The 24,870-nt window shown below is 39.9% G+C and overlaps 1 protein-coding gene across 1 annotated transcript in view; it reads right to left on the bottom strand.

Annotated features, from left to right (window-relative positions):
• Nucleotides 1–358: 358 nt before the first annotated feature.
• Nucleotides 359–24,870, bottom strand: part of itfg1 (integrin alpha FG-GAP repeat containing 1) — a 159,014-nt gene continuing 134,502 nt past the window's right edge. Inside the window, exons 15-18 of the mRNA XM_086305605.1 lie at nucleotides 18,621–18,745; nucleotides 13,506–13,588; nucleotides 12,563–12,680; nucleotides 359–1,491 (exon numbers count right to left, since the gene is read on the bottom strand). Of these exons, the coding sequence (XP_086161731.1) occupies nucleotides 1,432–1,491; nucleotides 12,563–12,680; nucleotides 13,506–13,588; nucleotides 18,621–18,745 (386 nt within the window). The 3' untranslated portion in view covers nucleotides 359–1,431. The remainder of the gene's footprint in view (nucleotides 1,492–12,562; nucleotides 12,681–13,505; nucleotides 13,589–18,620; nucleotides 18,746–24,870) is intronic.

Raw genomic sequence — 24,870 nt, 5'->3', positions numbered from 1 at the left:
CATTGTTACTCTCATTTTCCATGCAGGGGAGGTTTACCCTCTTCATGCATTATTTAGTAGGGCGGCCCTGTAGAGGGGTGCAGGCCCAGAGGGGTGCTCCAAGGGACCTTCAAGGGTCTCATGTAAAATGAAAGGCTGTTTAATTTAACCGTGCAACAAATTCAGATAATGAGAGCATAAAAAGAGGATTATTTTGAGTGGAAATTTGCCACTAGCTTCTCAGCAAGAAAATAAACAAAAAAATGTTCTTGGAAAGGAGCTCCAGTGGGAAATTCCTAAAAGTGATCAAGTATGACTTTGGGGTCATAATTTTATGAACAGCTTTAAGAGGAGTGGAACAGGGAAAGAAACATGTGACTTAAGCAGAAGAAACCTTTATTCTCAACTTTAGTAAGTAAACACATTTAGTAGGTTGAACATTCATTTGCAAGCCAAATAAATTACATACACCCACAGTTAATCATTTGTTAAAAAAAAAGTGCAAACCACATGGAAAACCATGAGCTCATTCTTGGAATATAAATAAAACACACCGGAGCCACCCAGCTCTACAGAAATTAAAACATGAAACTAGCGAACTGTACTTTATTCAGCAGGACAACCAGGCGTCGGATGATTTGCAGGACTTTGATGCAGCAGAATTAGACATTTACAGACTCCAGGCTCTTTATTTTGGCACTCCCATGATGCAGCGTTTTAGGACAGACTCAAAAGAGACAAACTTGCACTCAGCAGACATGAAGGCCATTCATTATTTTTAGTGGGATCGGAAGCATAAAAATGTTCTGCAGCATCATTATATCACATTATGTTCACTTTTCACCAATTGCTGTCTGTAGCTGTGAGGCTGAATCAATATAATACAATCAGTTCAGTTTAATTTCACAGGAAAAAACCCAAGAGGTTCATCAGCTGTGCAAAGACAATGGACAGAAACACGTGTGTGGCTTTGAAGTAACGATGCACATTTATATACACACACACAATGTTAAAGGTGCTTCCTTCCCAGTGAACAAACAAAAAGAAACTGCTTTTATCATTGGAGCTACTTGTTGGGCATTTCAAAAGGATCCAAATACACTAATAACACCACTGACGATCACACTCCTAACGACAGTCGGTCCAAAGAAATCACTGCTTTAAACTTGAGAGTGATTCCCATTAGGATTTCGTTGTCTGTCTCTATGGCCTTGTTGCAGCTCCTGTACTTCTAAAACTGGAATGAATAAATGAAATGGAGCATAAATATTTAACATCTGACTCAAGGACTGAAAAATATCAAAAAGAAACGTTTTGGGGTATACGAGAATCCATTTATTGGCCCTTGAAATGAGTCTGAGTGAAAACATGTGAAGAGGAAAGGGTGGTCAGGTGAGAGGCATGCGCGGGAGGATGGGAGAGGATGGTCTCCCATGATGCAGCTTTGTTTCTTCACATGGCATCAAAATGGAAACGGTGGGCTTCCTGGCGCTTCTCTCGGTCATCTGCTTTCTGCACAACACACACACACACAGAGAAACACACAAAGCCAGGTTTTTAAGGTCAAAGGAAAACAGTCATTTATCTTGCACTGGAGTCATAAATACAAGAGGACACATCATCAGATTTTGTAGCGTATACAAAACAAACAATGACGACCTTCACTTATTTCTCTAAAGAAAGTTTAGGTTCTCCATCATCTGTTGAAATGGATTTTTCACTGTCATGTACAAAAATTAATTTCTAAGGAGGGACAGAGCTTGTGCTGGAGGGGAAGAGGGACCAGAAAGGCAAATCACTACCGTGTATTTTGGGAATGCCCGTGGGGTTTTCAATTACTGGCTAACAATCAGAGATGGTAGGGAAAATTTTTTAAAAAAGAAAGAAAATCGGCTTGATTATTTCAAATCTTGGGGAATGTGCCATCAGAACTTAAAGGCATTTAGAATAATGCTATTTGAAAGTTAAAAACACTCATCACATGGTTGAGTGAGAAAACACCGATGTTAGTTGACAGTTCTAACGTGACGCAGGATTTTATTGATTTAAGACTTCAGAGGGACAGATCTGATGAAAGCTGTAAAGGATGGATTGAGTTTATTAATATCATGCAGGCAAATGAGTGAGAGTTGTAGTTTAACAACCTCATAACTGTGTTACTTACAGCTTTCTGGTTTCAGTATTCAGGGTTTTGTTTTGTATTACTCCGTCTCTCTTTTATTTTAAACCCCTGTTTGCTCTTGAATCAAATGTTTGGATTTGTATGCTCTAACAGAGTTTGCATAATGTCGTATGATTTATACTACTGTACACTATGTAAGTGCTTCCACCTACACATAACACAGGAGCTGCTCAGCCATGGAAATCACTGCAGGTTTTGTGCTGATGTTAATACCAGTGGAGGTTTGGAACTGTTGTTAGCAGAGCTTTGGCGATTTTTACTCACTATGTTCCTCAACTTCTTTCTTAGAGTTTTTTTTCTGGCAACTGGCTGCTTTTTCAATCATCTTGAGTCCTGTACCTGACCATTTTCAGAGGAATTTTCTTTTTTTTTTTGTTAAGACACTTTAACACTGATCTACAAATCATTTTGGCACCAACTTACAAACCTGTGTTGTGTCCACACACAAAAGACAACTCAGTTAAGATTGTGTTTTTAGGTATTTTGTTACCAGCAGTCACACAATTTGTTGCAAATGTTATTAGAAGTGACAAAAATAACAGTTTGACAAACATATAATAGTAGTTTTGCAACCACATGATTTTTCCCACTGAGATAATATTGAAAACCTCGGTATACCTCCGAATGTGCAGGGGGTCCTTGAAACATCTGAGGAAACTGGACAAGTGAAGGACAGAAGTGGCAGGCTTAAGAAAACCATCTATAGAAAATGAACAGTACCTGAAAGTCATGTCCTTAAGAAATGGGAAAGAAATTGACGAAATACCTGACACCCGAGAGCTGAATTGGACCTTTAGTTGACATTTGAAGAAATTACAAGAAAGCTTGCAAAGAATAAAAGTGGAGGGTAGCTCAAGACTTTTGCATAGTACTGTGCTTCAACCTTTCCAGAGAAACAGATATTTCTGGAGGCTTTTTTTAAGTACAGGTTACTATGCAATGTTTTTACTGATTTGGCTAATGAAGGGTGGCCCATGAGCCAAATAAATACAAGACCCCTGCCTTAAATTGTACTTTATAACATCTCTAATAACCAAGGAAAAACAGAACAACAGGAACACAGAGTTTTCTGAAGAACTACTGGATTTGCCGTGGAGAATAATTTAGACATCACCAGCTATTATTTCTGCAAAGCCAAGTTACACGGGCACAGTATGTGGGAACCACTGAATACTCCACTACAAACAGGTAAACAGTGCCTGTTCCCCTAACCTCACAATAAACACGAACAACATGTGCAATCACAGAAGCTGTACATATCAAAGCTTGACAGCTGCAGCCTGAGCATGCTGTTCGTTAGCCAAACTAAAACTGATGGCAGTGAGATGACTAATGTGTGACTAAAACGGAAGTACATTTTCTTAAAAGCCAAAAGCTCTGTGCATCTGTGTGCTTGTTGAATGTGAGGACACTGTATTACTTCTAAACCAGAAACAGCTAAAATCTTGATTTGCAATCTGCAGTGCATCGGTCAGAGAACCTGAACCAAGCCCAACTGAACGCACTCAGATCTGAAAGCAGTGCTGAATAGGACGAACCTACTACCATTTATTCTTGGACAGATTGCTTAACTGGAAAATTTGTACTTTATTTACATTTACCAGTTGATTAGTTAAAAATGTGTTAGGAGAAAATGATCAAACTAAAACATTCTGGTTAACTTTGTGGTCTAATGTCTTGATGCATGCTCAATCACCCCAGTAAGTAAATCTCCAAAAGTAAATTCTGTTCATCTGGAGGTAACGTTTTCAGTGGTTTTCCCACTGAAAACGTTACCTCCAGATGAACAGAATCAACTTTTGGAGGTTTGTGGTCTAATGTTCAAATCTGTTAATAAGTGATGCACAAATTAGACTTTTTGTTAGGAGGTTAATATTCAATTACATCACAACAGGTAAAAATGTAATGTTTGCTCCAATGATTAATCAAATTCAAACATCACACAAACACACAGAGTTTCTGTCCTCCCGTCAATGTGAAAAGGCTTTTAAGGATAATATGTGTGCATTCATAGCCAACAGTCTATTATCATCATCTGGGCAGTGGGACAGACAGGCAGGTGTGATGGCTGCAGGCAGTGGTGTACGAACTAAGCTGTGAACAAGCTGACAGACGTGCAGCAGCAAAGTCCACCACCCTCTCCCAACAACACCTCCTCCCTGAGGGCCCCGCTCAAGTCACCTGCTTCTACTCTAATACTCCTGGTGTGCTGATGAAAAAAACAACAACAAAATTTCAGCCAACAGCAGCAATTTCTCATGTTTTCTGTTTACTTCTTTGAACCGGCACCTAACATCGTCTCAAACAGAACAAGAACATGTTATGATGTGAGAGCCCATGAAAGCAATTTTGTAATTTCAACATGTCCAGACTGTGTTCATCCCCGCAGTGCAGGAGTAGGGATAATGTACAGTTCTTTTTGAAGACAAGAAGGAGGAGGCCATGGGGATGTGTGAACATTTGCAACTGTGGTATCAAAAGTCACAGCTGAAGTGATACTCCACCCTACATCTCTCTTTCAGGTGTCAAACTCAACCCCCTGTAGACTTCAAAGGAAAGTGTAAAACGTTTTTCGCCAAAATAAAACTAAAGACACTTTTTCCACCCTTACTGTTGAATTTGTAAGTGTGTCAGAACCACTTTGTCCCAACTTAATGACTGTTCACTACCAACAACCTGAAAAGACCGCGATTTCTTCTCAAATGCTAAATTTAATGAAGAAGTAGTTCCTGCGTACTTGTAATACATGCAATTCTATCTTTCTTAAAAAGGACTGTGAGGGTATTAACTAAATTATTTATAAGCTGCACCTTCCAGAATACACCAAGTTGATGCTTTCCTCACCAGGTGGACGTTGCAGGTTAAAACAACCATTATGCAGAGTGAGCTCTTGCAGCCGTGTGAAAAATGACATGCAAAATGTCTGAGCTTAACAGAAAGGATCTGGGGTCGACCCTGCCGTTTAAGCCGTTTTCACACATAGATAACAGCTTTTAAATTTTTGAGACATCACCTGGAAGAAGTGCAGGTGTGAACGCAGATGTGAGACAAAGTCAGATTGGACATTAGCTGGTCTTTAAAACATTTAGCTCCCTCATTAAAAAGTCTGTATGATGTCAGACAGCGTGGTCTTCTGCAAGCTCTACCCAGACAGCTTCGGTGACTAAAACCACACAGAGTATTTCCAGTAGTGCAAATGTGTGTGAAACTACTGTAAAATGATTATTCACATGTGAAAATGGCCACGGATGAGTTAGAATCCATTATTCTATTGATCAAGGCCATAACAGTAACAAGTGTCTGATATTCCGGGGTTTATTTGAACAAAATCAGTGATTTGTTCAATCACCTAAACATACATTTTTGGTCCCTATAATCAAACCAAGAACCTACAAATAAAATAATATTGAAGTAAAAAAAGCTATACTCAGGACACAACCCTAATCTCCTTGTTTAAAATTTGCAGACTAATTCCCAACATCAGTCCTCAACCCTCCTTATGTAAAACTAGTCTCTGTACAGAACAGTCAAATCTATAAATGAACCATTTATGTCACTTTGGGAGCCATTTGAAATCAAAGTATTCTTTTGTTTAGATGTTTTATATCGGTGTAATTGTTGGTGTAATCATTCCTGCCATTCCTACTGGCCATGTTTCTCCCAACACAAAGCCAGTGTAAGTAATCAGGAATAAAAAACCTGATCAAGTGGGTATTTTTTAAGTACAAGATTTTCATTTCTGCGGGCATTTCCTAGCTGAGCTGCAGTGAAGGGACAGTCGCACAAAGGGAGGAAATTTTGTGCTAAAAATATGCAGAAGATCCTCATCGATGTGGACAACCTCACACTGCTGAAGCCTCGTGTAAGCTTTGGCTCAACTATGTATTTATGCACAGAATGAGGATTTCCCTTACATCTCTGGAAACAGTACGGGGTCTGTTGATTACCAAGAGAAATAACTGCTGCGACAAACAGCTTACATATGTCTTATCTGCTTTAAGCCACACTTGTAAATGTGTCATAAATCCATGATCCAGTTCTTTAAATGTCATGTTGGCCCAAGTGGACCTAATTATACCTACTCTATGCTTTTTAGTTGAATCTGAAGGGGACAAGGTCAAAGTTTTAAATAATGAGGTCAGTGCTTGTAACAAGTAAACCCTGTGAGTCAACAGCTGAGGTGACAGACTGATCTAATCACCCAGTTTCAGGAATTCTTTTCTATTTTTGTCTGTATGATGTCAGTGACATCATTCAAACTGAAGAAAATTGCATTAAAAGAAGGGTGGCCTTAAGGAAGAGGAGCCAAAACAGCTGGTGTCAGAGATGGTAAACTAATGGGTAGAACCAACAAGATATACAGTGGTGTAAAAAAGTGTTTGCCCCCTCCTGATTTCCTATTTTTTGTACTTTTGTCACACTGAATGTTTCAGATCATCAAAAAATTAAATATTAGACAAAGATAACGCAAGTAAAAACAAAATGCAGTTTCTAAATTATCTATTATCAAGGGGGAAAAAATCCAAACCTACATGGCCCTGTGTGAAAAAGTGATTGTTTGTTATCACATCTTTGGAAAGCTCAATGTGGCTAGAGTTCAATTTCTCTAGCCACACCCAAGTCTAATTACCGCCACACCTGTTCTCAATCAAGAAATCACTTAAGTAGAATCTGACTCACAAAGTTTGTCCCATTACATCTGGTGTAAAAGTAACGCAGCATTTTTAGAAAGGGAACATCATCCCATCTGTAAAATATGGTGGTAGTAGTGTGATTGTCTGGGGCTGTTGTGCTGCCTCAGGATCAGAAAGACTTGCTGTGGTAAATGGAACCCTGAATTCTGCTGTCTACCAAAATATCCTGAAGGACAATGTGAGCTTAAGCTAACGCGCACTTGGGTTCTGCAGCAGGACAATGATCCAAAAGACACCAGCAAGTCCACCTCTGAATGGTTTAACAAAAAAAAAGAAAAGAAAAAAAGAAGGATTTGGAGTGGCCTAGTCAAAGAACTGACCTGAATCCGATTGAGATGCTGTGGCATAACTTTAAAAAGGCAGTTCATGCTTGAAAACCTTTTAATATGGTTGAAAAACAATTTTGCAAAGATGAATGGGATAAAACTCCTCCACAGTGCTGTAAAGACTCGTTGTCAGTTATTGAAAACGCTTGATTGCAGTTGCTGCTGCTAAGGGTGGCCCAACCAGTTATTAGGTTTAGGGGGGAAATCACTTTTTCACACATTACCATATAGGTTTGGATTTTTTTCCACTTAATATTAAACAGCTCAATTTAGAAACTGATTACTTGTGTCATCTTTATCTAATATTTGAATTTGTTTGATGATCTGAAACATTTAAGTGTAACAAACATGCAAAAAATAGGAAACCAGGAAGGAGGGAAACACCACTGTAAAATACAGAAGGATTATTTTGAATCATACAAAGCTACTCTGGTAGTGTCCATATTATTATCTCATTTATCACTCTAAGAGTAAAGGTTTTGGTCTGTTTTTATAATCAAGACGTGATGAGGCACAGGTTTAAAGGGGTGAAATGTACATCTTTAAAGTTTGTGATTTGGCACAGTTGAAGACAAATGAATAACAACAATTCTATGTTATGTGGACTGCTGATTGTGTAGTCAGTCAATGACTTTGTTCTGTGGGTGAACAGGCAACAAGTTAAAATACTGTCAGATCTTTTTTTCCCTTTCCAAACATTTAAACGTTGCTTAAATGTTACGGCAGAGCCGTTCATGTTTTAGCATAACAAAACGACTAAACCCAGTCACTACATTAGAAAGATTTTTTGAGACGCATGTCCTCTTTTGTGGGTAAGCCAGTGCGTCCCTGATGTTGACTAATTTGCTTCATCCAAAAGACGAGCAGAAACACATTTATTCAATCTTTTTTTTTAATCCTGTCAGTTTTGGTTTGTAATAAAGCCTTCATCTATCTTCAAAGACTGCAGCATCTCATATTGATTGATGCTGTGTTCTTTTTTTTACTCTTTTTTTAAAAAAAAAAGCAACATGTTTTTAAGGAGCAGATTGATTTGATGTTCTTTCCTTTGGATAACCAATCCACTGGGCTGTGCTGCTGTCCAGGCCTGGTTTAATTGACTGTCCTGGGGATACTACCAATAGTCATCCTGAGGCTTGAATCATCATTAAGCAGCAGAGCATTGATTTGTGTCCATCTAAAGGGTTTTCTGACACAGTGGGCTGGTCTGTGTCCCAAACCAGGTGGAAAACTACAGTGATGCATACTGAAGTCTCACAGGGCTTTAATGTCAGCTAATTAAGTCTGGCCTGCATGATGATGAGATTGATTAAATTCTGCTTCATTGGTTTTTTCTTTCCCACAATTTGTTTAAAGGGGACCTTTCCTCAACTTGTGTCATTTATATACTGTTGCAAAGGTTGATTCTTGCATTAAACATGGCCGAAGTTTCAAATAATGAGGTCAGTGTATGTGAACCTAATCCCTGGGAGACGAACACTCAAAAAGCTCTGTTTCAGGCAGTTGCTCTACTCTTAGCTCTGTGCATGAGATAGGATATCACTAATATGGTAATCTCAAACACATAGCTCGCTGGCTTTGTGCACAAAAGACTTACCAATCTGGTCAGAAAATCTTCTGCTTGCTACGGGCAGCCAATTGCAATAAAATTGGCTTTAAAGGAAGAGGACAGCTATTTCAGACAAACCAATAGGCTGAACCATAGTGAGATACCATATATGTAAGATGAGACATACCTCCCATATTTGAGCCACACGAGCTGTGAATCATGCAGATCGACTCTAACAAAGTCCAAGAATAAAAATATGGGGTTCAAAATGGTTTAACAGGTGCCTTTAAATACTTGTTTCTTCTACTTTCTGGAATATAGTCATATGGACTTCTTCATATCCCTAGCTAATATTGCATTGAACAGAAGTTCACAGAATTTGTGTAAAAGCCCTGTTAGCTGGTTAGGCTGGGCAACGTGTCTTTGCCCTTATGCTTCTGCCCTCTGCCTGACTTTGTTATTAGAAGAGCAAATACCAGAGGCGGCGGTGCAAACACACAGAAATGCCAAATGTCAATCAGCCGTCTCGCCTTGACCTTAGCGGATGCCCCGCATAAAGGAGATGGGAGAAGATGAGATATAAGAAAGAATGTTAGCAGCTTTTATATGTGATTTACCTTCAGTGTTAATTCTCTGGGTGGTGAAGGAGGTTACACCACATTAGCCAGTCAGTTCAGCTGTGTGTCTTCAAGTTATCAAGGCCAGACATATAGTCCAATTCAAATCAAATTTATCTTTAAATTGTGTCAACCTGAACAACCTGAAGGGTATATACCGACAAGACACTGGAGATCGTCCTCAGATAGAGTCAATGCTGTTTAGCTTTAGGGACAGAAGAACGCTGTGGGTTTAAAACACTGTTCACCAGTTAAATTAGAGACAGCTGCAGTTTGATTTATGGCAGGAAACTGTTATGTGCAGATGTATGTAAAAATAAATGTTGCAAAGTGAAAAGTGTTATTTTCTTTCTAGAAGTAAAAAAACAAATCCATGTTTTCAATGGTATAAATGACAACTGTAAAAGTGTAGCTAAACAAAGATAAGTCATATTAAAAATCTTGTGCAAGTTAAAAATTACCCACTCATGTCTGTGTTTAGAGTGGCACATTTGAACTGGGTAGATCTGAGTTTTATTGGAATCCACTGATATTACTCTCATATAATGGCGAATATTGATTAGAAGGCATCTGGCTGCTTGCTACAGACCTAATGTTAACTTACTACTAATAGCCTGCTACATTTTAAAGAAAGATGGTGAAATGTTCCTTAAGCATGCTGCCCTGCATGTCAACCATTTCATTATACTTTGGGATTTTGCTCTTTAGATAGATTTAAGTTGCCCTTTCTGTGAATTTGTCTCTAAGCTGTACAGACACTCTAGCCTCCTGAATTTGCACCCAAAATGTTTCTAAACACAACCTTCATAATTCTTGGGCGGTACAGAGGTAACAGAAAAGTAAAAAGAAAACAAACAACTGCAAAGGATAATTTTTTCACAGCACTTTTGTATTTGGTGTAACATGGTAGATAATTGGAATTTCTACTTTTCAAATTGCAGCCTTGGCAGATTTGCATGGGATAAACATCACAGACTACCTCTGCAAATATTCCAACTGCACAGAGTTCCCCAGGTAGTACTAGTCAAGTGCAAACACGGCTTAATTCAACTGTGACTCCCAAGGAGCATTTCAATAAGAACTTCAATCACTGAACCTGAAGTTCTGCTGCATGCACAGTGGAAGCTCAGGATTATGCACAGTGGAAACCTGATAATGCACTTAGTAATCTGAATCAAATGAGTTTTCATATGCATTGTGAATGTTGGATGCCTCACCAATGTGGTGCAGTGTTTTGTTCTGAATTGAAATGATGATGAGTGCGATGTTACATATTTCGGTGCATTTGAATAATATATTCCTGTGCTGCTTCTAATCTATCTAATCAAAGCCTATCATGAGTTTGCAAGTACTATATGATATACCACCATATTATTAAACCATTAAGAAAATGTTACTGAACTGCATGCTGCGGAAATGAGAACTCTGAAACGAGTAGTCAAAAAGGCCAAAAACCTTTCTGGAACTAGTAACTATTACTCTTATTAGGGGTACAGTGGGGGGTAGTGAGACATTTTTGATTACTGTGACTAGTCAGCCTATGGACACCACAGTGTTCAAAGCCAAATATATTGTTGGTTTATGACTGACAACCGCTTCCTTCCTTCTTTCTGTGAGAACAAGACAGAACTGAGTTGAATCTGTGGGCTACTCAACAACAGTACACACTGGGACTGAACATAACAGAACTGAAGTGAAATGTGTGTAAAAGTGTCCAACGTAGCCACTGTCTGAGCTTTTCATGCTGTTCTTTTATCTTTGATGTTTGGTAAATGGACGGGTACTCATATAGCCTTTCTACTCAGTTGAGCACTCAAAGCGGTTTCTTACTACAAGTCTCATCCACACAAACATTCATATGCTTTTATCTACGCCTAAGTGCTTTCTGGCATTGACACAGTCTGATGGATGCATCAGGGGCAACTTGGAGTTCAGTACCGTGTCCAAGGATACGTCAGCATGTGAACTGAAGGAGTTCGATTGGTACCAGATGTAGACATGGTTAACATCTAGCTTTACTGGGTGTATGTGCTAACTGGGATTCAAACTCCAACCTGTTGTTCCAAAAACTAATGTCAATACTATACTGTCCAACTTTCAACCAATCAGCATTTGACGTATGTACAGTACGATTCATGTTGAGCTAAGCATTTCTGCTTTTTTTTTGAAGGGCTGCACCCAAGCACGTTTAAGTAGCTTGTGTATAAACAGAATCGTAAATAACCTTTAAGAGTGAAATAACCGTTTTCTTAATTGCATTCCCCATTTCCTGCTCTTGCAACATAGCTTTCATCCACACACTCATCACTCCTCCCATCCACCTGAGCCTGCTAGATGTATCTTGTGTACGTAGTTTGGGCACCAGCCATGCTTATTTATTTATTTTTATCTTTTTGAATTTCGCATCAGCTCAGATGAAGCTGATGCACACACACCCACGTTTCTAAAAAAGAGGGCAATTAGAGCCCTTCTGTGTGTGTAACCATGCTGCATGTCAACCTGAGTGAAGACGCGCACACACACACAAACACACACACAGGAACACATTAAGTGCACATGGTCTCACGGCAGATGGTTTGGAGAAGATGCCAACAACTTACTGCACTGCTCAGCCCAGCAGACTGTGTGTGTGTGTGTGGATGAAAAAGGAAACAATCCAGAAAAAAAGAGAACATTTGCGATAATTTGTGTTTGTCTCTGAGTGTCATCAACCCTGCTATGATGGGATACATTTTTCTGAGACTGTGATGTGTGTGTGTGTGCCTCCATTAAAAAAAAAAGAAAAAGAAAACAGTTTTTTTTCTTCACCGGAGGTGGTGAAGAAAAAAAACAAAACCAAAAACATGAAAACATGCATCGACTCCCTGGAGAGCACATTTATGGCGGTAATGAACAGCAGATCTGCCGTGCTGAAAGGACAGAAGAAGGCAATTACAGCTGAACGTCCTTCCAGGTTGTGACCCCGAGAACGAGAGAGAGAGAGGTAGAGCGAGAGAAAGAGTGTGTATGTGTGTCTTGGTGGGAGGCGAGAGGACTACAGGACAGGGACAGTGAGACCCATCTGCTGCTGGTTGTGACCAATCTGCTCTCTCTCTCTCTCTGTCTCACACACACATACACACACTCACACTCTGAAGCAGTAAATCACCAGGAAGAGGCCAACATTAACTACAACACGCTACTCTGTGTCTGTGTGTGTGTGTGTGTGTTCTGACCTTCTCTTGCCAATGAAGGATCCCAATAATAACAAGGATGAAGACACACACGCCGATCAGTGCGATGGCCGTCAGCAACACGCTGTTGCTGGGAGTAAGGTACAATTTAGCGCTCCAACTAAGAAGAGGGAGAGAGAGGGAGGAAGAGAGACAAAGAAAGATTGCCATATGCTGTTTTATGTTTTGCCATAGTTTTATCTGACAGAAAAACAATGCAATTACCAAAATGCTGGACATTAGCAGAGACTGTGTTATGTTAAAATAAATAAACGAACAACTCTTTCACTTTCTGGTCATACAGCTGAACAGAATGAAAGACTGCGCTCTCTCTAGTTTCTAAGAACTTTTATGTATTTCCAGAAATCCAGCCACTTTGATGTATTAACTTTATCTTCATCATGATACATCTTGCAATCTGTTAGCTTGTACTTTGTGTGAAAAGACTACCAAGGCGCCTGTTTTCATATAAACAGTCAGTTAGTCTGATTTCACTTGTGGTGTATATGTAGGTATGTGTGCGTTGGCAAACATGCAAGTGTTATGAGCCTATCGAGGAAAGTGCATGTGTGTCATTGTTTGTCTGCGATGACTAGCCATCTGGAGCTCCTCCTGGGTTTTCAGCTACATGTGAATAGCGTCATGATAACATGAGGACACATGCTGCGAGGTAATAGCGTGTGTGCGTGAGCATGTTTTCTCACTTCTGGGTATTGTTTTGTGAAGATATACCACAGAGACGCTGTCTGGAGCGATCTGAGGGTAACATTAACTCGAATATGCCAGCAAATGACATCAGGCGAGGCGGTTAAAAGTGTTGAATAGTGTCCATAGTAACAAATGTTAACAGGTTCTCTGAGCAAATTATATGACTGTGAACAAGGAAAGCAGCCATTTGTGACCCGTCTATATTGTATTATATCTAGAGGTGTAAGCGTTTATGTACCTGCGGGGTGTATCATGTGGGAAAGGCATGACAATAAGTTGAGAGTTGGGAATGATGGCCGTCCACTCCTTGTTCCTTATCTCCTGAAAAGAGAAGAAAAACACATTAACTGATTATCTTTATTCACAGTAATACATTATAGCAACCATATGTGCAATACAAGCAGACTGCTTTAAGATATGCACACACCGACACAATATGTATGTTAAGCCCTTCGAGGCAGAGTAATGGGTCTCATTCTTAGCTACTGTGGACTTGCTATTTTAAGCCGTGTGTTTCAGACATAGATAACCTACTACTTGAAATAAATTACCCAGGCTATGGTGAATAAAACCCTTTTTTTTCTTTATTGTGAGTGTGGTACATATGGCCGGGTGTATTTGCATGTATGATAAAGGATTTCTGTGGCAGTTTGTGTGCGAGCGCAGCCATCTGAAGAAGTCCGTCTCCGTCTTGATGAAATTCACATGGTCTTTTCATCATGTAACGCATCACATCGCAGCAGCAGAAAGGTCTGCTTTGAAGACTGGATTTATGGGAGTTGAAAGTTAGAACACACATTAAAAGTACATACAAAATTCTAACTGAAGTCAATTATTTTGACAAAAATCTCCAGTCCAGTAATGACTCACTACATCACATCTGAAGACTGCAGCTTGAAAATTTACAAGTTAGAGATTCAGAATTACTATTAAGTAAGATAAGTAGTGTTTTTGAATATTACCACTTCAATTTAGCAAATTCTGGAAAAACAAAAGTATTTTATGTTAATGATGTCTTGTCTCCTGTGTTTCATTTACAACTTGAATGCTCATGTTTACTGGTTTCTTTGTTTGGTATTATATCAACAGTGATTATATTAACACTGAGTGTCCACAGTGGCAGGGATACTGATTTTAAATTATGATACATTCCTAGTTTACCCAAATAAGAGTTTTGCTTTATATTTCCTGATTAGATCTCGACTCATTTCTGTGTAGGCGAGGGAAAGACAGTGTTTGACAGACAGATCCCTCAGGCTCATCTTAAAGCTTATTTTAGTTTGAGATGTTTTAGTGTCAAAAGCTCTTGTTTGCAGGAACACTCTGAATATACTAAAGTACTTTTCTTGTGTAGAAGCTGCTCAGTGCAACCACAATCTGACCTGCTGGTCACTGAACAGCTTCCCTGTACAGGTAGGGGTACAGGTCTTACAAAAGGACACCACAGTGGCGATAATGAGGACAAATGGGACATACTGTCCAATTCTTTTTTTTTTTTTAAGCCTTTTTTCTGCCTACATTTGTAGACTGGAGCAGATAACTTACACTTTACTATGATTTTAAAGCATTTAGCCACATTGCCTGATTCAAAATTTAAATGCAAAAATGAAAGCCTGAAAGGTTAAGCAGGGCCGTTACATGCAGGTATCATGAAAATAAGCAAAAGTTAAAACAGTATGATGAATATATTGAACCTCATAGTTATGCATGAAAGCAGATTAGATTTCTTTTTTTAATTAAGACAAAGGTAATGAGACATATGTACAAGAAAAAAACCCAACAAATTTACAAAGAAAAAATGATTTTGCTTTTACAGCAAGAAACCATATTGTATATTTGATTGTATACTAAAAAGGTGGCAAAACCTCATCACGCCACAAACATCCCTAATTACTAAATACTGCAATCATTTTTACCTTGTTAGCTCAAAGAGTAGGAGAAAGGAAGCCTGGTTTTAGCCTAGAAACATCAGGCTATGACTTGGATTTGAACGAGGAAATCGCTTCTCTAAAAGATCTGCAATTACAGAGTGCCTTTTAACTTTCTGCAAACCACTTTCCACTGTGTCCTTGCCAGAACAAGTTCAGTGTCTTGCACATGAATACTTTGGCACGAGAAGGGGCAACCCGTTTACCACACGAGTTAATTATGCCTTGCAAAGTGAATAAATGAGGCTACTTTGCAAGAGGAAAAAAAAGAAATCTTTTATATTGGGGAATATCTAAAGTTCTGAGACGGTTAAGACAGACTTAACATAACTGCAGAGTTTACAAACATTTGCTTGGAGAACTGTTTGACAGCAGCTTGACTCTGCATAAGTTTCAGTTTCATTTTTAGTTGTTTGCTGCCTTAGGGCTCAGCAACTAGTGGTGACATCTGACATGAGACTGACACAGGCCGTATTTAGCATCTTTATAAAACAGGGCTTAGGTTTCTGGAAAAGCCCAGTGTAGTCGTCTGTGTCTGCTAGCGTTCTTATCCATATTATTCTGCTTTAAGAGCCTGCTCAGGCAACTGGGGTTGTTCTCTGGCTCATAATGGGTTAAGAGCGCAGTGGTATAAATAGGAGAAGGGGGCAATATATTAATGATTTAAAGGCTGTAACTATACTCGCAGTTCAGAGGAAAGAATTCCAGTTCTACGTTTGGCAGAATCTGTAAGTGCCACTGCTCTTTAATTGTGACTCCTTTCTTCATCAATTGGAAGGAACTACATCTTGCTATTTTGAATAAGCGTACAGCAACGGCATTGCTTTTTACATAACAAGCACATTCTAGCCGCCAGCCATTGTCGCTTAGCTCTTGGAAAGCACTGCCGTTGGTGCGGCAACTGGCGGGGGAGCAGAGCTGGAGACGAGTCAGCCTCCACTACCGCTGCCTGGGAGCAGATCCGATCTGGCTGTTTGGAAGAGAAAAGTGTTCCTAAGTCTTCAGAGAGAACGAGAGATACTCTGGTTCAAAGCCAGGAAAACTGGCACACTATGGAGAGTGAGAGAGACAGATACAGAGTTAGAGGATGAGGAAGACAGAGAGAGAGAGTGAGAGTGACAAGTAGGGGACTGATTAGTGAAGTAAACCACTTTGAACAGCAAAGGGAATCCCCTGGGTGGAAGATAAGTGAACAGGAGGACTGAGACTCACAGAGAAAGATGAGGAGGGGTGAATAAATGAGAGGACTGATTGGACAGAGGGAAGAAGATATCCACTAAGATTCTACAAAACATCGCCTTCTGCGAACCAGCGGGCAGAAACTCTCTTTGTGCTGGAGAAAGTGTAAAGGGCACAGCAGGGGAGACAGGAAGAAAACAGGACAGAAATAAAGATTGAAACAAAACAAAAATGAGAGACAAGCAGATCAAGAGAGCTGGCAAACAGAAAGAGCTAAATAAGCCGACTGTGCAGGGTGGCGTAACGATCAGATTTCTAAACCTTCGCCTCTTTTCTCATTACAGGTAGATTCAATGGAGGTACTCCACTCCCCAGTCCCTCTGGACACCAAAGAAAAAACTACTCTGCATAATAGCGCACATCTTTAGGCATTAATTAATTCACACTGTAAAAGGGACAAGAGAGGAGGAAAAATGAGGGAAAAAGGATTGCATTCCTTTGCATGGGAAAAAGGAGGGTGTGGAAAGAGGACAATAACGCAGTTTGTTTGTGATGAGTGTTCCCGGTGCCCTATGCTGTCTGACTAGCGGACTGAGCCATCTGCAATTCTAATCAGCTGTTCAACAAAAACCTTGGTACCACACAGGAGGGAAAAGGGGCCCTGTCGTGCCTAATATTCAGAGTGACAGTGCTACGTTACAGAGAGAAAAAGAGAGATGGAGACGAAGGCGGAGAGAGCTGAACTGAAGAGAGATGAGATTAGAGGTAGTGAAGAGTAGAAATATAGACAAAGAATAGATAAAAACCATAAAATAAAACCAATTTTTTATTATTACTATACTGATCTGTTGCCATATGACAGGAATCACATATGTGGTTGATTCAGAGTCATTCATAAACAGTCATTTAGCTGGTTGCTCAGCAAAGATGTGTAGAAGTAGTAAAAAAGGAAGCCATTAGCATTTCTATTTCAGTGGGAAGCTCGCTACACCTTTATTAATTCCTCTGTTGATGTCATCAATCATCCCATACATTAAAAAGGAGCTGTGTAATCTAGCTTCCGTAAAGCATCAATCTGTGTCACATAATTCTCTCAACCTTTATTTACTTTTTAGTCATTAAATGGGCAGGGAAATCTGATTTTCTTTCACCTAGATTCTACTGCGCAATCACGCCTCTAGTGAGATGTGGGTAGCAAAATATGCTTTTTCAAGTCAAATCATTGTTTATGACACCGGAGAAAATATTGTCCTCATTAAGCAGGAGAAGCAGAGGTAAATAAAATGTGAAAATCCCTACAAAAATAAAACTGCTGGCCTGTGTTTAGGTGAATTATACATAAATCAAACCAAAGACTTCCAGTAAAACTTGGAGAGAAAAAAAGTAGTAACTGTGAGATTGTGAAGATGTCATAGTTTTTTTTTTTAAAGCTAAGATGCATGATAATTCATTTTTATATTTTATTTTTATATTTCAAGCATAAAAGCTATAAAATGTACAGACTAACGTCTCTCTTTCTATATTTATGAACTAACGTCAACAGCAAGCAAACAGTTGTGTTTATGTCATTTGGCAAACAAGGTATAAAATAGTTCCTTGCATAAACTACTGCTTTAATTAAAGAAAAATCTCAACCAAGCATTAAATGCCTTTGCAAGATTAGGGAGATACTGTAGTCTCTGTTTACCTCACTTTCTAATTTGATAAGAAAGTATGTGGAGGGAAATCCCTCTACTGAACCTTCACGAAACACCTTTCAAACTAATCTCACAATCCCTGGAAGAAATGTGCTACATCAAGCATCATCATGAAAAATGCTGGAGCAGTTGGAGAAAAACAACTTTTTTGCTCTCCGCTTATGACTTACAAAAAGTGCTTCAATTGCTCCCTCCATTAATTCATCCATCATTTGATATTTTCATGGAAGATTTTCTTGTTTTTAAAACCACGATTCCGAGGCTCATTACAGAGACATTCAATGTCTTAGTCAGGCATGCCGTACACTGTTAAATTCAGGACACGTTAAGCTGCTCAGAAATGACTTAATCTGGCATTTGACTACAAGTGTTGTATTTTAAATCACTTTGCACCTGGGGTTGTAAAAGGCTCATTTTTTTGCACAACTTTCCTTCCTTTTGCTATTTGCTGTGACATAAGCTCTGTAAAGGAATCTTCCTCAGACATTCTGTGAGACCATGAACCCTGCAGCAGAAGTACTGGCAGTTATCTCGGTAAAATTTCCTCACCGTCTCTCCAGGCTGCCGGGGGATGCCGACGAAAAGGTGATCCAGGAAGTTGGCGCTGCGTCCGAGCCCCAGTACAGTGTAGGGCAGCTGGAGGGAGAAATAAGCTGACTGGCTTAGCTGACCAGCTACAGGAGGGAAGACAAAGAAAAGACAAGTTTGCCATCAATGAGGTATTCTTTTCAGCAAACACTAAAACCAAGTCAGAATATACATTAAAATATGCATGTATTGCCCTTGAATGTACAAGCAAGCATGTGCGGTCTCCAGATGCTGAATCATTATGACTCTACTGCCACCACAGTTAACATTTTTGCATTAATTAATTCTTTGGAAAGCACTCGAGAGAATGAAATTTGGTACACTTGCCAGTACAACTTTGTACTTCTGGCTGGTCAAGTCTGAAATTTATCATGAAAATACTTGGGGGAAAAAAGCTATATCATAATTCAGTAATCTATGAGATTCAACAATGTGCAAAAAGAGTGCAGCAAAAAGTCTTTAAAGAGCATTATTATAAGCAACTATAAGCAGTGCAGAAAATATAAACAGAAATTAGTGAACATTCTTGATACAAAGGAATCTTCTGTTGGGCTTTTTAAGTCTTAGGCTTTGGAATTCATGTACTTTAGAAGTTACTTTCAAACACGCCATCCATCTTAATACTGCCAGACCACAAGCCCCTCCCTTCCAGTGACACTGCCCAAATGTTAGCAGCATCCCTAAGAAGGACACTGCACCTTAAAACACCACAAAAACTGTGCAGGAATGACAAGAGGCAAGACAAAGGAGTTGATTCGGCCTCCAAACTCCCCAAATTTAAGCGTACAAGTACCAGAACAAGCCCGATCGACTCGTGACACCAAAAGGTTCCATTTCCGCCAACATCTTGGTGTCTGACAAAGTAGGAAACCTCAAAACGATTCTGTATCCAAGATCATTACAAGGTGTTGGTCTGGGATGGGTGGGAATGAGACACAGTGTAACATCTGAAGTCAAGTCAAATTTGTTTTTCGTACATTTAGAAACAACAAAGTGCTATAGATTCCAGGAACGATATAAAGAACATTAAATCAACAACTTAGACTTCATCACTGGGCTCATATAATGTAAAACCATGTGCTCCAACCAAACCTATCCTGAGCACGACTGTTGATGACAACATGAATACGTACGAGTAACCATAATAAGAGGAATGAGAAGGAAATACACAACCAGAGCGACTGAGCCAGAGGGACTGCAGCATGAGACCTTGTGTTCTGACATGAAGCAGCGTCATAAAAGATACAAATCAGAGAGACACCTGAGGCCAGTGCAACACCTCTCTCTGTCTCTTCACCCAACCTCCCTCCTGTAATCTCTCCCCACTCACTTAATATTCTCATCCAATCCTCACTATTGTGTTTCCTCCTTTCTGCTCATCTCTCCATTCCTCTCTCTTGATACATCACTCTGATTTGGCCTTTTGCTTCCCCTTTCTCTCTCTCTCTCTCTCTCTCTCCCCTTCAGCTGCTGTATCTCGCCCACGCCACCCAACTCTGCCAAGTGCAGCCGACATAAATCAACCTCTATGTGGTAAACAAAGAGAGGGAAGGGGAGAGAGAGAAAGATGGAAGAAGAGAAAGAGAAAGCCTTGAGGCAGCCAGTGATCAGAACTAATGTGGATGGACTGCGTATTGCAGGCCAAGAGAAGCACAACAGCTATGCTTCTCTCTTTATTTTCTTTAATCTATGCCCAACCTCAGTTTGTCCGGTTCATTTTGGCCACCTGCAGTAAGGTCCTGTCAGTCCACCTGACTGCAGCTAAATATTTCTCTTCTTAAAAGCTGTTCCTTGCTGCACAAATAAAGCTGGCTTTTTACCTCAGGAACACTGCAGGGGTACAAATTGACCAGCCAGCGGGTGAAAGTATCTAGTAGCTACTATATGGTTTTAGTGCAATGAAAGCCTGTCCTTGATGCTCTAATGTCCACTCTGTGGCTCCAGTTAGCATGGAAGCTCAATGAACACCATTGACTTTTGCCATCTTCAATCAAAGAAAGCTTTTCAGCCGTGTCTATTTATGCCTAAATTTCTCTCGCTTGTTATTGGTCTATGCATTTTATTTTCACAGCTTTTTAGCACCGGGATGCGGTTTTCTGAAGAGGCAGTGTAATTGCCTTAATCACACACTGCACATGGAGAGAGACAGACGATGGATGGTCAAAAATATTGGCTGTTTCCAGGAGGAGCTGGACACTTACCTGAAGTACAAAGACAGAGCTTTTATGAGACATTGAAGCTGAATCTTGGGGTGTCTGACATTTACTGAGGTGTGCGCGCATGTGCGTGCATTTGTGTGTGTGTTAGGGGAATTCACCAGATCAGTAGAGTGGAAAGCTGTGTACTTCTGCAATAAAATTTGATTTATAAATGCTTTTTACACATAGCAACATCATCATACCAGGGATAAAAATGTTTTTCAATGGGTCATTCAGTTGACCACTTGATCCAGCCTGAAATAGCTCAAAAACCATCAAACAGACTGGCAAAAATTGACTATAATATACTACAGACTGTAAGACAATGGATCATGACTATGTTGGCGATTCTGAGACTTTTCATCCTACCCCAGCTGGTTAAATTTACATGTGCATTACATTTAAAACATGTGGACAAACACAAAATCCAAGTTTACCAAAAGTAGTTTTTCTGGCAACTACAAAGAAAAGTTGAGGATGTAAAAGGAGAAATAAATAGCAACGACGCTTATAGCGACCCCAAGTCCTGATTGATCAAAATCAGAATGATGGTGTTTCAAGATAGAGTACCTTTGTTGATATCTACAGAAACTGGGGCAACAAAAACCTCAACAACAACAGAAACGGCATCTCTGAGTAAGAATCTGAATGATTTGAATTAAAAAAAATAAATAAAAATTCTTGTCAATTGCTACTTTTGTACCCACACATAAATGTGTGGGAACAAAACTGGTGAATGTGGGACAAGGGTGTGAGGATAACACAGTGGGGGGATTAACCAAGTAAACTTAGAGTTTTTGCTGCTTAACTTGACAGGTCGGAACTCTTGTTAACCACTTCTGTCTTTAATCTAAACAATTAAATAGCCTTTAGGGTTATTTTTTTTTAATAGTTGACAACCAATAATTTATTGGCAGACTAATTCTTCTCTGTTCTCTATCCTGCAGTTGTGAAAAAACCCCCACTTCATTGCTTCACACAGAACCTCAGAGCCATGGTGCTGAACAAAAGGGGATTTTTGAGGGGATTGAACCTTTAGGCCAGGTTTGGTTTGATGGTTTTGACAGAAGGCTTCTCCTCGTTTGTGGGCAAGAGGTGGATAGCTTGCAGCCCGCCACTCAGCAGGGTAGAGTGGGTGAGAGAGAGAGAGAGAGAGTGTGTGTGTGTGTGTGTGTGTGTGATGGAGGATCAAGCAGGGTTATATTGCAGGCAGGGAGCCTGGCTTAACGTCTGCTGAGTACTGTGCGAGTGCGTGTCTGAGTAGACCGGCTAACAAACACTGCCACGGCTGGAGCAAAGCCATTTCACAACACGGGGAGGCTGGCAAAGGGTATTATGCAGAGCAGTGTATCGGAGTGTCTGCATTTTGTGTGCGCTTGTGCATATGCGAGCAAGCGCATTTCTGTCCTATCTTCCAATAGCAGAGCCAGCGGAGGTCTTGGCAGGGGATTCCACCCTGCACACATGACTGACAGCCTACAATCCATCTCTTAGAAGACAAAGGGGATTCAAAGTAGCACAAGCAGTCACCCTTGGTGTGTGTACATCTGTGCGGACTTCTCATTTTCTCAAGTTTTAAACACAGACACACTTGTGGGCAGCATGATGTGCTTCGATTCAACAAGTTATTGCTCCAAAGCCAAACACATCGACAAGCAAACGCTCAAGACCACACGCCCACGAAAGAAAGTACACAGATATCCACAGGGTCCAACCCAATTTGTGCCAAAAGAAAGAGAAAAGAAAAATATAATAGAATGAAAAGAAAAAGTTGCTCTTCATTGAAGAATTACATTTCATTTTACTGATTATATAAAACAAAGTATAGTATAAAAAAGTCTTAGAAATCTTGCTTAAGTCCTTAGAACTGAACTTGATCATCCACCTTGTTACTCCAAACATGGATTGGTAGAATACAAAACACGTTAATGTCTATTTTATTATTTTGTGTTTATATTATTTTGAGACAAAGGAAAGTAAAATAAAAGATTTGGAAATGCCACCGACTGTACACCTACTAAAGTAAACTGAGATGAGGTGGTTGCTGCTGTGATTTGATGCCATAAAAGTAAAGCTGAACTGAACCTGAGCCCATGGACATCACCAAATTCTTTGTTTCCTCCCTTGAGATGCCCATCCAGGGCTTTACTACAGCCATCATCACGTTTAGCTTGTTTCTACATTCAGTATTGTATTTAATAACTAAAGAACATGCTATATCAGGTTCAAATCAGGTGACTGACATGGTCACTGAAGTGCTGTTTGATCAGTTATGCAGGATTCTGCAGCAATTTCCTAATGTTGTAAACCTCAACATCTGGCAATAAACCCATTCTGATTCTGATTCTGATTCTGAATCTGAGCAGAGAGTATAGTGCTAAACACTTCAAAACTCATCCTGCTACTTCTACCAACAGTCTCATCATCAGTAAACACTACTGGCCCATGTACCACTGGCAGTGATATGGCATGTTTTGGATCATGAGCCGTTCCTTTCCTTCTACCTACTTTTATCTCTCTAATCTTGGTTTCTTCTTTCTAAACTATGCAGGCTTTAAAAAATATTTTCTGCAAGTCAAATCCTGACTTCCTGTTCTTGAGTATAACCAGTGGTTTGCACCTAAATCTTCTGTACTTTCTTTCATAAAGACCTCTCCTGATTATAGAACTTGACAGGCCTCACCTGGCTATAAAACCGCTTGTCGATTCATTTTAAACCTCTGAAAATGCACAAGTTTTGTAAAACCAGTTGAATTAAAGCTGAAAGATTTAAAATCAACTGTAGCGGAGTCTTCATTAATCCCATGCAAACGTACACCTATCTGGAATAACCCTGACATATTACAAAACAATAATATGATTAATTTCCCAGAATGGAGTTGTAAAGGAATTAAATACTTAGAACATATATTAGAGGGAACAGAATTTATTCCATTTGACAGACTAGTTGAACAATATGGGATCAACAAGACAAGGTTTTTAGAATATCAACAAATTAAATCCATAGTAAAAAAGAAATTTAACCTCAGTCAAGTTGAATTACAAACACCACTAAGTGCGGCACATTTTCTTACTCTTAAATCCCCCAAATTATTATCTAAAATATACAGAACACTTTCTAAATTAGATGAATCAATATCCCTTCCTACTGCAAAGTGGGAAGCAGATTTATCAGTCAACCTAGACCAAAACTTCTGGTCTCAGATTTGCTTAAAAACTTTTAAATTAATTAAAAATCCCAGTCTGCAATTAATACAATACAAAATACTTCATAGAGTGCACTATACAGGTCATCGGATGTTCAAGATGGGCTTTACATCTTCCAACAACTGCTCACACTGTCAAGGCAATACACCAGACAATTACATCCACGCTCTTTGGTTCTGTCCACCAGTGCAAAAGTTTTGGCGCGAGATATGTGAAGACTTATCAAAGTGTCTGAAATGTAACATTCCATCTTCCCCCTTAGTGTGTTTACTGGGCAGCTTAGATAATGTCACTTCAGAAAAGAATATCGCCCATATGATCTTCACTGCCCTATGCATAGCCAAGAAAACAGTCCTCATGAACTGGAAAAATAAAAATAATCTTAATTCTAACCAATATAGAAATTATCTATTAGATTACATTAGTCTTGACACAGCCTCTGCCACCACATTAGATCAATTGCTCTGGGCCCCTTTTATCAGCTCCATCACCTAGTGGGGGTGGGGGGTCATAGTTTGGTCCCGCCTTCACTGTTGTGATTGGTGAGGGGGTAGGGACAGGCTTAGGGCGTCGGGGGGTTCCCGGGAGGCATCTTCCTTGGGGGGCTCAACCCGGGGTAGCGGTCACGTCCGGTTGGGGGCTCTGTTGGCTCTCAGGTGACTGTTTCCTCGCGGCTGCGTGCAGCGGGGCTAGGGGAGGGTCTGTGCTGACGGGCGTGGGTTACTGACCTGGCAACCTGGCTGCCCCTGGGTGGGTCCGGGATGGGCGTGAGGTTCTGGGGGCGCTCCGTCTCTGGGCTGGGGCCC

This window comes from Aulonocara sp. 'chitande type north' Nkhata Bay, linkage group LG1 (genome assembly GCF_057382095.1).
Source record: "Aulonocara sp. 'chitande type north' Nkhata Bay isolate Kocher_YH1m ecotype deep benthic linkage group LG1, A_spYH_male_GT1.1, whole genome shotgun sequence".
NCBI lineage: Eukaryota > Metazoa > Chordata > Actinopteri > Cichliformes > Cichlidae > Aulonocara > Aulonocara sp. 'chitande type north' Nkhata Bay.
Note: the sequence above shows the minus strand (reverse complement) of the source record. Positions and strands in the feature narration are given on the sequence as shown.